Source organism: Eulemur rufifrons, chromosome 4, assembly GCF_041146395.1.
Source record: "Eulemur rufifrons isolate Redbay chromosome 4, OSU_ERuf_1, whole genome shotgun sequence".
Taxonomy (NCBI): Eukaryota; Metazoa; Chordata; class Mammalia; order Primates; family Lemuridae; genus Eulemur; species Eulemur rufifrons.
The window spans coordinates 28,735,166-28,752,668 of NC_090986.1; the positions used below are offsets into that span (position 1 = coordinate 28,735,166).

Sequence of the window (17,503 nt, forward strand, 5' to 3'; positions counted from 1 at the left end):
AAGATGTATAAAAAGGCATGATTCACTGGGGAAAGCAAAAGCATTGAGGAATGGTTGAAATGGAACACCAGGTCTATGTATGGTTGTGAACTGGGGGAAGTTGTTGGGAGTTGTGAAGGATCTGGATGCTGTTTTCACAGATGCTGGCAGAAGATAGGAGACTCAGAGCACAGCAAGCAGCATGAACATCAAGTCAGTCACCTGCTCCACTGAGGGTCTAGTTGGATGGCTGCACATGTAGAGGGTTACATTGCAGGAGAAGAACACCAAACTTGTTGGGGATTCACCACTTTTATAGCAAGCCTAAGCAATCCTGTTCTTTGTCCTGGGGAAAGATCATTCCTCAAAATTGCTCCTTACAAACACAAAACTGAGAAATGGCCCAAGTAAAGGGAAGTCAGAGCCTTGCATTGGTAGGATACCCAGTAAAAATATGCAGAGATGCTCAAGGCCCATGCTGGATTACTTCTCACAGCAGGAGGCAAGATAGAAAAGAGAGAATGGACCACATGAGACAAGACTGGAACAGAAGGCAGGAATTATAACACTGAGAAATTTAAATGCAATACATGGCAGTCTGAGCTTTTGCTGTTAAGCACTGGGGATCCATGAAGGATGTTTTAAGATGTGTATCAACCTCCTCTGGATTTGTATATATGACTTGCATAGCTCTTCTAGGACCTCCTCCCCCCACCACAACCCATCTTTATAGTTAGTGAAAAATCTACCATACTTTATAAGGTGATCCTCTCCCTGAAATTTTTTAACTCATGATCAAGAGAGTTGGGTTAGTTTCTGCCTTTTGGTGGAAGCTTTATGGCAGTCATATTTTCTCCTACATGAAAAGAAGGAGAAGGTTGCTCTGCAGCAAGAAAACAATCCAAAAGCCATAGAGTGAGAGATTTATAAACACTCTAGTCCCAATTTTCATTTCTTCATCCCATCTGCATCCCTCTCCTTCATCTTCACTACCCCTCGAGATGCCTCAATATACTTCCAATGCATTAGTTTTTTTTTTTTAAGACAGTTTTAGGTAGGTTTCTGTGACTTAAATCCAAAAGTGTGAACTAGTTTAAAGGGGCCTCATGTTAGTCATTTGGAAACATCACCATTGAAGCAGTACGGAAAACAACTTCCAATGAGAATAAAACTGCAAATAAAGCCAACAGACTATCAAAATAGTCCAAGAGAGAAATGATGTTTCTTTGTCCTTAAATATATGGCTCTGATTAGGCACTCAGATTCAGAGATAACTTCAGAAAAAATTCCTAGTTCTTAAGTTAGTGTAGATGACCTCCATTGTTCCAGGGACAATTTGAGAGGAATAATTTTACTTCTGGTCGCTCAGGATCAAAAATTGCACCTTCCAAATGAAGACAAAGAGAGCATATGAAGCTAAAGAAGAAGGGGCCGTATCATGAAAGTTCTGATAAACTACATCAAAGTCCAGACTACGAGGATAAAAAGATAAAAACCAATGGGACTGACTGTTTTCACTGCTGCTATTGGACTCAATCCCAGGAGCCTTGAAGGCATTATGACACAAGGAAGCTCAGGATGGTGGACTAGCAAGGGCTGCACTTCAGTGCTCCTGTAAGTGTGAATCACAAACATTTATCAATTTCACTTATCACAGGGCAAAAATTAAAATCTGATTCATTTTAAAAATTATTTTTTGGTATCTCCTTAAAATTCTATTTCCCAATGTTGTCTACTATTAATGGCATTCTGTACACATTGTTTGGAAGTTGTCCATACATAAATTGATATGCAAGTAGTTTACTTTTTTTTTTTTTAAAGTGAGGCTATAATTTGCTTTTTCCTTTCAATGTTGTCATAGTAACTTGTTCTAACAGCTTTCTTTTCTTGGTCTAATGTCTACATATTTATCTATAATTTATCACTTAATAGACATTTACATTAGCTGCAATGAACATGCTTATATATAAATTGGCTTAAGTTTTGCCCTCTTACTTTGTTGGAATACTTTCCTGTAAGTTGGGAAAAGAACATACAAAATTTAAATTTTGAGTCCTAACTGCAGAATTCCCAATGAAATGTAGAGACACTCTTCATTAGTCTCATTTCTCAGTGTCTGTAGATGAAAATACTCTATTTCCTGCAATCACAGGAACATTAGATATCTGTATTTCTAATCTTTGATAATGTAATATTCCTGAGAAATTATTTTTCCTCTGTTAATGTAAGCTCAATCATTTTCACATATCCTAGGTAGTCATTTACATCATTTGAGTTTCCTCTTTATGTTCCTCTTTCATTTCCTGTGAAATGTTAGTTTCTTTCTTACCAACTTACTTATTTTTTCTTTCTTACCAGCTCACTTATTATCAAGGATGCTAACATTTTGATTGCTGGGCATTATGGATGTAATGCCATGGAGTTCTCCCATCCATTTATTTCACCATGGCATTTCATTTTATTTGATTGTACAGAAGTGAAATACTGAAATACAATCATGTTCTTTTTCTTTTTTTAAGAAAGGCAGTAAGAAACCACTGAAGGATTTAACACAAGAAATAAAGATAAAAGATTTGAATTTTATTAGGAACTCCACTGGGACTCCATTGGAGAATGGACCGGCAAGGGCCAAGAGTAGACATAGGCTGATTGAGCAATCAGTCATGGAAAGGCACTAGGTTAAAGCATGGTGGTGGCAATGGTGGTTGGCAGAGAAATGATAAAGGTATTTGCGAAGTAGGAACTAACAGAGCTTGGTGATTGGTTGAATTGGTAGAGGAGGCAGGGATTAAACTACTGTGTGATCATGGAGTGTCATCCATTTAGTCACAGTTCCAACTGAAGCCTAAAGAGTTCACTATCACCAATGCTCTTCATAAAAGGGCTGAGAGGAAGTGGAGGGAAAGAATTAATTAACAAAAGCATAATCATGAAACAACTGAATGTGAGTAAAGAAATCGTCATTAATTAGAACTTCTAAAAACATGTACAAAGTAATTCTAGAACAGATTTATGTTTCTATACATGTTAAACACAAATCAAGTTATCTTCTGAAAGCTGTGGCTTTAAATATTTAAAGTATATAAAGTTTTATAATACAGAAGCCTGGGAGAAAATAGACTGGCACTCTCACATTGGATTATTTAATAACATTTTTATAAAGAGCAGAGTATAGGAAAACTATAAGAGATACTGTAGTACTCCCTAGCTAGTAACTATAGAGAGGGCACTGTTACTATCCCTTGGGAGCAAGGGAAGAAAGTAGTTACCAGAATCCAGAGAGAGTTGTGAGGTCACCTGATAGGAGCTATGGTTTTAGGTAAAAGGAACATAGCTAGCCAGCCGTGACCCCACAAGGTGAGAACTGGGATCTACCGTATTCCATTTGCCCAGGCTCTTTCTCTAGCCACTGCTTCCCATTAATTACCAGAGGCAAGAATGTCCACTAAGTCAAGGAACACAAGAGTAGGGTGGAGAGTCCATCTGAAGGTTGGAGGCAGAGACTTGCTAGCACATTCCACCCTTGTGCCTTTCATTTGAAAGGAAACTTCTCATCCTCAATACAGGGGGCATGCAAAGAGCCCCAGTATCGTGACATGCAAGAACACAATAAAACAAAACAGAGAATTAACTCCTACTCACCTGATGAAGCCAACCACACATTGTAGAACCTATTCACACCCACACTAACTCAGCCTTAAAAACATCTTATATTTCCAGGCAAAGTACCTCCCTCTTTATCTTAACTGAATTAGTTTAAATGACATTCTTTTGCAAAAGCACAGTCTTTAGTAATTTTTTTTGAGATAGGGTCTCACCATGTTGTCCAGGTTTGTCTCGAACTTCTGGGCTCAAGAGATCTTCCTGCCTCAGCATCCCAAGTTGCTGGAACTACAGGTGCATACCACCATGCCTGGCTTCCAATCTTTACTTCTTAAACTACATAAGTGAATACGCAAATTTAATTTTACCATACAATTAAACCACAAATAATGAAATAGTTACTAAATTAAATAAAAAATGAAAACACAGACTATGCTTCCTAGGAGTACAGGATTAATATTGAGGGAGAATGATAGAAGACAAATATTTGCAAGTTTAGTATTTCATTAGTGTAAAATGATTCTGCTATGGTTTCTCTACCTGTTCCCTGACTTAGCACAAAGAAGTTTTTAAATGTATCTAAGAACATTTCATAGTAGAATAAATTACATCACAGTTGTAGAGACTATTACTGTTTACAAAGTGTCTTCATCATAGCATGTAGTCCTCAAAAACCATTGAAAGGGAAAAGGAACAAGCCTATATCACTATCCCTGTGAAGAAAGAAAAACATTTTCTGAGAGGATGAGTCATTTGCCAAAGGTCCCATAGCTAATAAGTGATGGAATCAAGACTAAGGTGTTTCAAAACTACAAATTCATAGCAATTCACCAAAATATGTGAATATAATATGTAACAAATTATAAGTTAACATTTCTGCTTTTCCCATTTATTCATCCCACTATATTTCAATGTTTGTCATACCGACTGTTTCTCCTTGTTACATATTCCAAAGACAAATTGAATATTAAATATTTAGTAACCTGAAGTTTTTTGTGCCCAGACCTTAGAAAAGTAAAATTTAGTTTTGCTTTTGTAACTAAAGCTCTTAACTACACAAACACATATCCGTATATCTTCACCCAACAAATATACCCTGAACTAATTTCTCAGCTTTATTAAGTTTTGCCATGTCATTCCTAGTTCCTTTACCTTTAAGTTGATCAAACATCTTTTTTAAAAATGATTTTTTTCCCCAGAGTAAAATGTGTTCCAAGCCTAGTGAGAACAGACTGTTAATCTCTTCATTTTATTGACCTACTTCAGTTTTAGCTCATTAAACACAGACATCTCAATGATCAAAAGAAAATGAACCAAATGTAACTTAGTATAACCTTACTGAATAAGAGAGTTATTCGAAGAGCCAATAAATCTGAACAGGTAATTTAATATCGACAATCTTCCATTTAAAGAATATATATGTAATGAACAGGACATCCAGAAATAATTTTTATGTTCATTTGATCAATGAATGTATGCTTTTCATCCAACTCCCTTCTCAGATTTTATCTTCTCTCTAACTGAATATTGAAGAAATCATAAACTAAATTCCTTTGAAACGGTAAGACAAAGGAAGGCAAAAGACTATCTAAAAAGATAGCTGCAAAGATTATTTAATTATATTTCCTATATGGAATTATGAAAACTGAAATAGATTTGGTTATCATAGCACAGACGGGAAGAAAACTAGTAATTCGAACCCATTATCCTAATAAGAATAATAAACAATTTAAATTAAGAAACAAGAAATGTTTAATAGCTTTAAAATATAACTATATTTGAAACATAAATTAAAGTTAATAGCTGAACCATATCAAAATATACGTTTGTTTAAATAGTCCTCCTACTTAGGTAAAATTTCCTACCTAAACAATTAAACAACCACAATTCATACAGAAAAAATAATTTTCTAAGATATCACTAAAAAGAGGTCTTACAGACACAAACTTAAATGTCCATGAACAGATGAATGGATAAAGAAAATGTGGTATATATACATGATGGAATACCATTCAGCCATAAAAAATAAGGAAATCCTATCATTTGCAACAACGTGGATGAACCTAGAGGACATTTTGTTAAGTGAAATAAGCCAGGTCAAGAAAAACAAATCTTGCATGAGCTTATTCATGTGGAATCTAAAAAAGTTGATCTCATAGAAGTAGAGAGTAGAATGATGGTTACCAAAGGCTGGCGCAGGTAGGGAGGAGGGGATATTGGGGAGATGTTGGTTAAAGGATACATATTTACAGTTAGATAGGAGGAATAAGTTCAAGAGATTTATTATACATCATGGTGACTACAGTGAATGACAATATATTGTATTCTTGAAAACTGCAAATAGAGTAGATGTTAAATGTTCTCACCACAAAAATGATAACTATGCAAAGTAACACATATTTTAATTACCTATATTTAACCATTCCACAATGTATTTGTACTGTACTTCAGAACATGTTGGGCATAATACATACAATTTTATCTGTCAATTTAAAATTAATTAATTTTTTAAAAGACTGATAAGTATTCCTAAAACTGGAATCATTGGAAATACTTTAGAAACAGATTATACCTACTACCATATATCATGTTTTGTGATTTAACATTAAATTATTTAATAATTTAATAATATTAAATAAACCATTATTATTTAATAAGCAATTATTTGTTGCTTATTCTGAAAGGCTCTGGTCCCTCTTCTTGGTCTGCATGGAGAATGAACTCCAACTCAGTGTCTTTTAATAAACAGTGATCATCTCAGCTCAAAAATAATTCCATAGATAAGTGATACTTTACTTCTAAAATGAAATTAACAAGGGTGGGAGATGGAAAAGCTGAATCATTTTCTGGTTCCTTATTATTAACTTCCTCACGGAAAAATATTATTTTGCAAGAAATATATTCAAATAAAACACACACTAACCAATTCAGAGCCAAATATTATACAAATTATAATTGGTCACCTTTATTTTTATCCATTCTCCCAATAATAGATCAATTAGTATCCTAAGGTAAACCAGTCACACTGGCTACATAATAATAAAAGCTGTGCAAATGAATCCCTTAAATGTTAAATAATTTTCTTTTCCTTTGAGGAAACTCTCTTCCAGACACTTCTCTGGTAATTAATTTATTTCATTTAAAAAATGTTAGATGATATAGGTAAAAATTCCTTTAAATTTAAAAGATTTGGGCCACTTTATAAAATAAGTGGCAAAGTTACATTAGAAAAAATTAACTCCATAAAAACAATTTACTCAACACAGTTGAGCCAAGATCAGAATATATTTTAAGAAACTTCACATTCTATATCTTTCATTCTATTAAGCATAAAAAACTAAACACAATAAATAACCTATTAGGTAACTATAAGACTAATTCAACAAATCAAAACGCATAATTCTATAAATCAAAATGTATTTATTAAGTTGCCCTAATCACAGAACAAAAAGAGAAATCAATCACAGATCCTGCTCTCAAGGAGCCTACAGTCTAGTAGAAAGAAAGAAATATATTTAAAGTCAGTATTGCTACTTTGAGTCACTATATTATATTAGAAATAACTAAGTATTGACTAAGTATTGACCTATATGTGGTGAGTTTCAGGATTTCAGGGCTAATCAAGGAAAATACAAGACCACAAGATGGCAGTAGTACACAATGAGCTTTATTTGGCTGGTGCTTCGACAGGTTGCCTAAGAAGGGATGTCCCTCACAACAGGAGACCTTCCAGAGACTATATGGTGCAGGGCCATCACCCAGAAGGGGAAGAGAGCAAGAGAACTCCCAGGAGAGAGAGGAATTAGAGTGTGGCTCATGTGTCTAGGTGACAGCACTCAGCAGCAAGATGGGAACTCTCTGGGTCAGAGAGCTGAGGGGCAGCAATGGCTTGGGTCTTTTATAGCCCCAGGGTTTATCTATGGCTAGGAAATGTTAGGTGACATTCTGTGGGGTAAGCAAAGCAGGTAGTTTCTAAATGGCTAAAAATATATTTATTTGAGCTATACTTAAAGCAACTGGATGTGTAAAAAATTTGAGTTGGGCACCAGTAGGCTTTGAAGTAAAAAAAAATGGGAGCCCATCTTTAACCCATTTGTATAACACCATAAAACAAAAAATATTATATAAGGAAGCAGAATCTTATATATTCAGTATCCATGGACTGACTTACATGGTTAAAACTTGAGAATTAGAGAAGTTCAAAAGATGTACCAAGATGCTTCTTAGACTTTTCTAACTATTCAACAAATATTTCAACTCTTATTCCACGCCAAGCACTGTTCTAGGCACCAGATAGTCTACAGTGAGTAAACTACACATCAGGACAAGCTACATAATTTTCAGGGCCCAATGCAAAAAGATAACACAGGGTCCTTTGTTCAAATTTCAATAGGGTAACAACAGAACATTAAACCAAGCATGGGGTTCTGAGTGTGTGATATAGTGTGACTACACAGGTCACATGTCCGTGAACCTGACCTGGTAGAGACATTCTCTATCTGCATCATGTATACAATCTAGTGGTGAAAGATCTAGAGCTGAAAGGAAAGGAATGTGGCACCATGATAAATGCCATGTAGGAAACAAAGATTCTACACTAATAGCTGGTGTAATCTAGTTGAGCAAACCTTGAGAAAGGCCTCTCTGCAGAGCTGACATTTAAGCTAAGGCCTGAAACATGTAAACAAGTCAGTTATACAATCTGTGTGCATATAAAGGACACGCATGTTGGACAGTACATGTCAGTAATTCTCAACCAGGACAATTTTGCCTCCCATAAGACAGCTGGCAATGTCTGGAGACATTTTTAGTTGTCACAACTTGGGGGTGAAGGTTGGGGTACTGCCACTGACATCTAGTGGATAGAAGTCAAAGATGCTTCTAAATAACCTACAATGCACAGGATAGCCCCCCACAACAAAGAATTTTCCATCCCCAAATGTCAATGGTTCTGAGGTTGAAAAGCCCTAGTGTATAATGAATGTAGATCATGTGCAAAGCTGTGAGTGGGTAAGAGTTTAGCACATTTGTCTTTCATGTCCTCAGCCATGTGACTTTATGGTAGTGAATCTGGAAACCTACACTTCTAACAACATGGGAGAATTTAATTTATGCTACAGAGATTCACTGAAATACTATATAGACACTAAAATACATGCCTAAAAGGATATTTAATAGCATGGAAAATATTGATGTATTCATAATTGGAAAAATCATGTTAGAAAGATAAAATGATTCTATGCTTTTTTAAAAAAAATCCATGTGCCTAGCAGAGGGTTGATGAGGGTACAGAAAAGATAATGCAAAGGAGTCTGAGTAGCTATTTCTAGATGGTAAAATTATTTTACTTTCTTTGTACTTTTCAGAACTTCAAATTTTCAAGAGAATGTAACATATTCCTTCATAAAACATGGAAGTACAAAATCTCATTTTCTATCTATAAAAGTGTATTATACAGTCAACTTACATGGTAGCCATATGTGGGCCTGATGCAGCTAATCAAAAGCTGTGTTGTTTGTTGTGATTCATAGAGGAATGAATAATCATTCTAGGAAGATTTTGGCAGTATCATTAGTGAAATCTGAAATTTACTAAAGCTGAAAAGTGGAAGAATTGAGGGCACAGTTGGTGCTGCCTTTTCTTCTAGTTGAAGGCCAAGCTTTTATAAAAGAAAGGTAGATATGGAAAATGGCTATTCTCTATTAAAATTAATTGGTATTGTTACTTAATTGAGTAGATCAGGTACCACATTCACAGAGAATCTATTTCAACAAGGCATATGTTTGAAGTCCCTCATGACCTCACTTTAACAAAATGGATCTGTGGTTTGTCAGTTGAACAGTTATACCAAGACCATTTATTTATAAATGTCTGTTTAGGAGAGGCACCTAGTTAGAATGTTGGTATTACCAGTTAATTATAAAAGAAATGTTATAGATTTAGAAGGTATTCTTACCAAATGTAAGGACAACGTGGAAAGGAGACGAAACACATATACACATATCAGAAGTCCATATTCTAGAAGTTATTAGGCTAGAAACAAGCAAATATAACATGGAGTAGGGTAGGGTGGGAATAAGTGTAAACTACTATTCTTAAGTTCCCCAAATTGTACTCTTACTAATACCAATTATATAAATACACAATGTTGGGAAGAAGAAGGAGGGAGAATCAAGATGGCGGACAAAAAAAAACCACCAGCCAGAGTGTCTCTGCAAGAAAGACAGATTTTAGAAGAAAGTGAAAAAAAATAATCAGGCAGACGAACATAGATGAGACGAGGGTCGGAAGGAAGAGTGCCTGTAAATACACGACGTTGGACACCTGGAAAAAGGAACTCAAATTATGGATGGAAGGAGGAGGGGGCCCTACATATTTATAGCTGACATACAATATTTATAGTGGACCCCAAGAGGGTATGATCAGTATAATTCAGGTCTCTGATGGACAGTCATATTCTCTGGCCCTAATATAGAAAATTAAACTCACTTCCCCACCTTTAAGCTTCACTAAAGGCCTGTATAAAAATGAAACACACTATTCTCTTAGACATCAAAGCATATGCTGGACTTTCTAGAGGACAAACTGACAAACTGCCCTGGCACTGGAACTGGGCCTTGACATTCACAATTCAACATAAACAACCTGAACAGAATAAGAAAATGTTGATGATAAAAGAACACTTGAGATCTGTGGTGCAAGAGGACAAAAACAAGGACACCCTGCAACCATAAAAATGACTTATCACTCTTCTCTTTTGACTAATGCCAGTTATTACTGCTTGTTTATTAATGACAACTACCCCATCTTAACCTTTCTAACACTTTGACAAAAGCTACCAAGGTGGCCAATTCCTGAATTGCCTCACTTCATTCAACTCTCCTTACAATCAGCTACCTCAAGCCCAATCCTGTAAAGAGCCCTCCCAACTGCTTATAATCAACATACCCATGGCTCCTGTTGTATGCAATCTCCCTTGCTGCAACAAGCAAAAAGAAACTAATTTGTTTGACTATAGCCTTGTTTACAGTGCTTCTTGGCTGGTGGGCTTCAACATAGGGCAATCCTGATATTAATAACCTGCCCCAATGTCAGACTACAGGTCCCAGTTTTGGTTTTGGAAATTCGATCACCATAAATATGCTACTCAAAATGGTCTAAATTCATGAGAAACAGTCCCAGTTTAAGATTATGGTCAATGAATGACTATGGTCAACAGCTTCTAACTGTGTGAATCCCTAAACCACCCAGTTTGTATTAGTTTACCTCCAGGAATACAGACAAAAGAATGATGGTGGTGGGAGTGGAAATAGTGGCTATGAGTGCTGCAGCTACCAGCCATACAGGCTTGTTTCTTTCTTAGAGTTTTTTTAGTTCAAAAAAGAAACAAAATATTCATTTTAACCTAACAGATACCATTTCAGAGAGAAATAGATTTCCCAATTTTAAAAAGAATCATTTGTAACTTAAAAAAATAACTTGTGGCCGGGCGTGGTGGCTCACGCCTGTAATCCTAGCACTCTGGGAGGCCGAGGCGGGTGGATTGCTCAAGGTCAGGAGTTCGAGACCAGCCTGAGCGAGACCCCGTCTCTACTAAAAATAGAAAGACATTATATGGACACCTAAAAATCTATATAGAAAAAATTAGCCGGGCATAGTGGCGCATGCCTGTAGTCCCAGCTACTCGGGAGGCTGAGGCAGTAGGATCCCTTAAGCCCAGGAGTTTGAGGTTGCTGTGAGCTAAGCTGACGCCACGGCACTCACTCTAGCCTGGGCAACAAAGTGAGACTCTGTCTCAACAAAAAAAAAAAAAAAAAAAAAAAAAAAAAAAAAAAAAAAATAACTTGTTATTTATAAAAACATTTTATGAAATATAGAGATCTAAAACTAAAATTTCACCCTTAAAAATCAAATATTCAAATAAAAATCAAGATGCTAAAAAATTAAGCACTTATTATGTGCCTGGATTTGTGACATCTTACATACGTTATTTCATTTTATCTATGCAACTCCCTTTTACGAATATTCCCATTTTACATATGAGGAAATAGGTTTAAAGATGATACCTGATTAACTTAGGAAGCAGAACTATAAGTGACAGACCCAAATTTTGAAACCCAGCTATCCATCTAGTAATTCTAGACTCCAAGGTTACCAAGTAGATCATTTTTTCTTAGGTGTGAGAATGAAAGTGTCCTTGTATGATTATAAGATTTAATTATAATGAAAACTGTTAAAAAATCATTGGTTAAAATGTCTTATAGTATTAAAATTTTATTTTGCACCACGAGTTTATTTTTGTTATTTCATTTTATAGCCAAAATCTATCAAAGAAAGTTATGTTTCACAAACTACTTGATATAGACAGTATGCTTGACAGAAAGTTCTATATCAACAAACATCCACATTTTCACATCCACATTTCAAAAACTAGTTGCTATATAAATTATCTGGATGTAGTCTTGGATTTTTTATAAACTTCCCTTTCTGAGTTATCCTCTAAAATAAGAAATAATGCATAGGTGAACAGTTCATGTATGAAGAGAATTATCCCCCCTCTTCAATAAATAAAATAAAAATGAATGGACCTTTAAAAGACACTTCACTAACAGTTCTTTTCTGAATAAAATAAACAAGAGCAAAGGGCACCTTGACTACTACTTAGGAAATAAAATCAGAACACAGGAAAATCTGTAATTCTAATCACATTTACACCTTCTCTCCTTTTTTACATTTCTCATCCAAACATCCTTAGGAGCTCAATAGGCTTAAAAGAATTGGAGCAGCGCAGAGAACAAAGGTGAGGGGAATCTGAGAAACAATTTAAATGGCTGTTCTCACCATTTTAGTAATTTCAAATAGGGTAACATATTTTTCAGAAATAAAAGTCAAAAATGTAGGGACAAACTGTAAAAAGTTATCCTATCTGCTTATATTACAAAAATAGCATTTTAGCTAGTCATCTCAGGAATTAACCACTGTGGACATTTCAGAAATGCAAGAAAGCACTAAAAAAAAAAAAAAAAAAAAAAAAATTTCCAAGGAAAATAAATATCAAATTAAAGTATTAGCTTTAGTCAATGAAAGGCTATGTGCTAAATGAATACATTTGTTATAAATAATGTTAATATTTGTATTCTTATGTAGAAATGACTACTTATAGGGCATGTTCTTGCTGGAGAGTGTGGATAATTTTAGAAAATAAGATACCCAACTACTATACTCAATCATCTTAAATGTTATAGTTCATACAAAAACACAAAAACAAAGAAAAACATTTATGAAGCATTTGGTATGTGTGGTTTACTCAATATGGGAAAGAGATTTTTTTAGTGAGAAGAGAAAAATCAATGTTAAAATAAACAGTTTAATGTGTTGAATTATTCAAATAAAAGGTTGACCAACAATACAGAGATAAGAAAAATTCAGAATTATATCAAATCCATGTATGGACCCTTTTATTTGGTGAGTCTAAATCAGAATAATACTTCTCATGTGACTTTTTAAGTGAAAAAAATCAAAGAAATTTAGCATTACTTTTCATCGGTACCACTAATGTGTCTAAGGCCCTTTAGGTGGACATTTGGGTGTTTCTGTGATTCCTCCATCACCTTAAGCTGCAGATAAAGAAAGGTACTAGCAATGGGGAAACAATCCAGAATGACTTAGAAGATTCTTATCATCTTGACACTTTCTTGTGGGTCATGTATATCAAATGCAAATAATTACAGTCATTTCCTTCTCTGTAGGGCATAGCTTCAATTTTCTCTTACATCCGGGTAAAATACTATTTCAGTGATTGATACTCTGGAACATTCCTCTTCAAAAGAGATGATACACACAAAGTTCTAGATATGTAACATCTAGTCAATGTGCTGCATTCAGCAGGTACCAGAAATACTGAGATACAAGAGGGGTGAAATCATGGACTTACTGGGGAGCTGTCTACATTCACTGGACATGGAAGCAAAAGTTATGTTATTTGGGGGGCAAAATCTAATAATTCAAGTGAAGATTTCACCGCTGAACACCCTCAAACAAACCACACACACAAACCCACTTTAGTTTTATCAACTGATAGCTGAGGATTATTTTTTCTTAATGAGAAGACTGCACTGAAATAAGAAATTACAGATTTTTAAGGGGGTATTTTGTTTGAGGATGGAAGAATTGCTCTAAGCCGAGAATGTCAACTATGTTTCAAATAATACAGAAAAAACACCTAGTCCTGAACAGATATTCAAATAAATATTTGTGTTTAAGACTGGTCATGTAAACTCAAATGCAATCAATGTTCCCAAATGCCCAGATTTTCTTTCTGGGATAACTTAAAAACTGAGTTCACAACCAGCAAATCAATCAAGAAAAGCAGCCAAGACTTGCTCGGCAGAACTAAAAGCAAGTATTTCCACCATGGAAACTCAGGCGGAGGATGGATTTTAGACTCAAACATCCTCCACAAATTCTTTGTTCAACCAATAACCTCACACACAGATCTATGTCTGCTTCATGGTCACAGCTAAAGAGGCATTGTTCTAATGCAATCTTACTTAGCTATAGACACCTGCTATTGTGTTTGGCAACTAAGACTTATTCTTCCAGACAGAACACACACTAGTACTCCCGCCAGCAGAAGGAAATCTGTGTAGTGCGGAAGAGGAGCAGGGGATGAAGGCGCAGGCAAAAGGCTCTTACAGGAAGCACCATCTACCCTGGCCACACTGTCTTCTTCCCCTTTGAATTTTTGGAGTATCTCATCCATGTTAAGTGGCTCCCTAATACGTTCAGTTTGATCGCCTGTTGCCATAACATCTTTCAGGCTTGAAATTACCTCGTGATCCTGGGAGACACACTGGGCAGCTGGGTTTCCTGTAAAGAGGGATTGGTGCCAGGGTGCGGAGGTGCCGCTAACGGTCAAGTCTCTGTGGATGTACAGGGTCCGAGCGCCAATTACAGAGGAGACCGGTTGCCCTTGTCACTGCCCTATTCCCTGGTAAAGGAGTATAAAGCAGGTTTGTGTTTTTAGTATCCAACTTAGGGCGACCAAACCCAATTCCTTCCACCTTGTGAGAAAGCAGCAAGCCGAAAACCTCCGGCGGGGCACTGATGAAATTCCCACTGGGAACGGAAACGCAATCAGGCTGCGATGTCCCCAGGGGTCTGCTTCACTGGCTCCTTCCAACTCATCACCCGAGACTAAGGGAGCCCGGGCGGGAAGCGAACGCCCAGAACTCTGCTTAGCCGCAGGCACAGTCAGGGAGTCCCAGAGCTGCAATGCGCTCGGGTTGGGCACTCTGAGCATCCCCAGAGGCCTCGCCGGGATTCACCTGACGTGCCCGGAGAGCCCGAAAGGTCATCTTCCCACGAAGAGCCACCGGAGAGAGCCCGGGGGAGCGCAGGGCCGGCGCTCGGACGCCCCCGCACCGCGCCCAGGCGCACCGCCCCGCGCCAGCCAGCCGCGCCTTACCTGCCCGCGGCGAATCCGGCAGCCCCTTGGCAGCTCCCACAAGGCGCCACTGGAAAAGTTTCCGAACTTCTTCGCAGGTCTGTACTCCCTCGCTTCGGGCAGAACCAACGAGAGCCAGAAGGAGGAGACAGCGAAAGCCCACCGGCCAGGTCTGTGCGCCCATCATTGGTGCCCCGGTCACCCCTTCCCCTGCAGCGGACCCCACTCTGCCCGCGCGCCCTGAGCCGCCGGCGCTGCACGAGCCTCGTCGATCGAGGTTTCGAGGGGTACGGTCTGGCGGGCGTTTCCGGACACCGGCTTCACCTGAGAGCACTTGGCTTTCTCCTGAGGAGGCCCGAGGCTGAGACACCAGAGTTTTTGGGCTGAGCACCGCCCGGTCTTCCTCACGGATAGAGGCGAGTTGGCGCTGCGCGGGCGAAGAAAACTGCTGGAGCCCCAAGGAGCCCGTGAGCATCCGGCTCTGGCCACAGCCGCCACAGCCACCACAGACGCCTCAGCTGCCGGCCGGGCTCGCAGCCGCTAACCCGGGATATGCCGGCCAGCTGCGCTCGGCGGGAAAGCCCCGCCCCCGCAACGCCACGCCCCGCGGACAGGCCACGCCCCCGGCACGCTGCGGGGTTCCACACCCGCTGAGATGCTGTCAGCGCCTGGCTCACAGCTGGAGAGACATCAGAGCAGCATCGACTGGGGCAAAGAAAAACGAGGAAGCCCGCACCTCACTGTCCCAGTCCATTCTGGGGAAGAATCGTCTGATGAAAAGAATATATGAAGAAGATCAGAGAAGACAAGAGATGAGAAACACCAACTGGAACTAAAATGAAATATTTCTCTCTATATAATCAAAGCCTCAATACATAGGAATTTGTACTCAAATTGCATGAAATGCGATCTGGGCATAATACCAAAGCCAAAAACTATAGTTAGAGATCCCATTTGAGAGGATTGATAACATTTCGGTTTTAAAAAGTGTACTTGAGAAGTTATTTTTTTAAATGGCTTTATGTTACTGCTTTGGAACATTTTTCTATAACGTTAACTACAATTTTCTGAACGAAAGAATTACAATCAAGCGTTATCACATCCTTATTATCACAGTGAAATCCAGTTCATTCTCTTTATCACCTTTTAGCATCATATTTTACTTCAGCACATTGTATCTATAGGGCCCTTCTAAGCTTTAAACCACTTTTGGAATTTCTTTAAAACTTTTTCCAAAAAACAACTAAAGAAAGAGTGCTCAGGGGAGTTTCTCACCAGGAAGATAGAAAAATGAAGACTTTAAGCAATTTAAAAATGATATAGGAATTTTGCCAATTTACAGTATACAAAAAGAATGCATAAGAAACCACAAACCAAAGGGCAAGGTGCATTTTGTAAATGTGACTGACTCAATAACTAAGCCTGTGTGAGTGACAACAGTGTCTCTTAATCTACAGCCCCCTGAAGAGAGTACTCCTCCAGCAAAACAAAACTAGTTAAAAGCATCAGGCAGGGGGAACTATAAATGCCTTAACCACTTTAAGGGAATTTCATTTCAAATTTGAATCCTTGCCAAGAGATAGCAATGAATAATGTTAAGTCTTGGTGAAGTATCATGGGACTTTTAATGACCATCTGATATCAAAGGCAGCACTTTCAACAGTAGATTGTTGCTTTAAAACCATTCCAGGGCAATGGCTGAGCCATTGCTTCAGAGTGTAATAGTGCTACTTGGCTTTTGACATCAATCCCTTGAATGCTAGATTTTTTGTTAAGAAGCTCTCTTAATAAATGACAAGAGAAAATATTAGCTGCTTTTAAATTCTAGGCCTTCAAGCAAAGCTTTATATTTGTATCCCAGAAAAAGAAAAAAAATCTTCTTCACGAATCTTTCCTGCTCTAGCCACCAGCACGGAAAGAGTGCTTGGAAGTCAGACATATCTATGTGAAGAAACAAGAATGACCATGAGAATATACATGGTGTTTATGTGCCAAATAATATTCTAAGTGCTTTATGGATATAAATTCACTCATTTAAATTTTATAGCAACCCTATAAAGTAGTTACTACTATTATCATTGTTTTACAGATGGGGAAACAGGCACAAAAAGGTGAAGTGACTTGCCCAATGCTTAAGGTAAGTGATAGAGCCAGGAATAAAACCGAGGAATTTGAACCCAGAACCTGCGCTGTTCACCAACAGGCTCTCCTCCGCCATTCCGTGCCATATCAAGAACCCATTGGCTTACATTCACTAACCCCAAAGTCATTTATCAGATATTTTACTAGTAAGTATACATATTTTCTATCTATATACTTTATTCTACTAGAATCCTTCATATGTTAATATAAGGCTAATAAATTCCCAGGTTTTTCCAAAACTACTTTATTTTTACCAATATCTCTTATTGATAGCTTTGATCATAATTAGCATTAAAAAGACTCTTAGATTACCTGGTCCAATTCACTTACTTG

General features: G+C 37.5%; 1 protein-coding gene across 1 annotated transcript in view; it reads right to left on the bottom strand.

Moving 5' to 3' along the window:
* The window catches only part of GPC5 (glypican 5), a 1,319,614-nt gene extending 1,304,102 nt beyond the window's left edge, over positions 1 to 15,512 (bottom strand). Inside the window, exon 1 of the mRNA XM_069467101.1 lies at positions 15,050 to 15,512. Within this exon, the coding sequence (XP_069323202.1) occupies positions 15,050 to 15,503 (454 nt within the window). The 5' untranslated portion in view covers positions 15,504 to 15,512. The remainder of the gene's footprint in view (positions 1 to 15,049) is intronic.
* Positions 15,513 to 17,503: the final 1,991 nt, after the last annotated feature.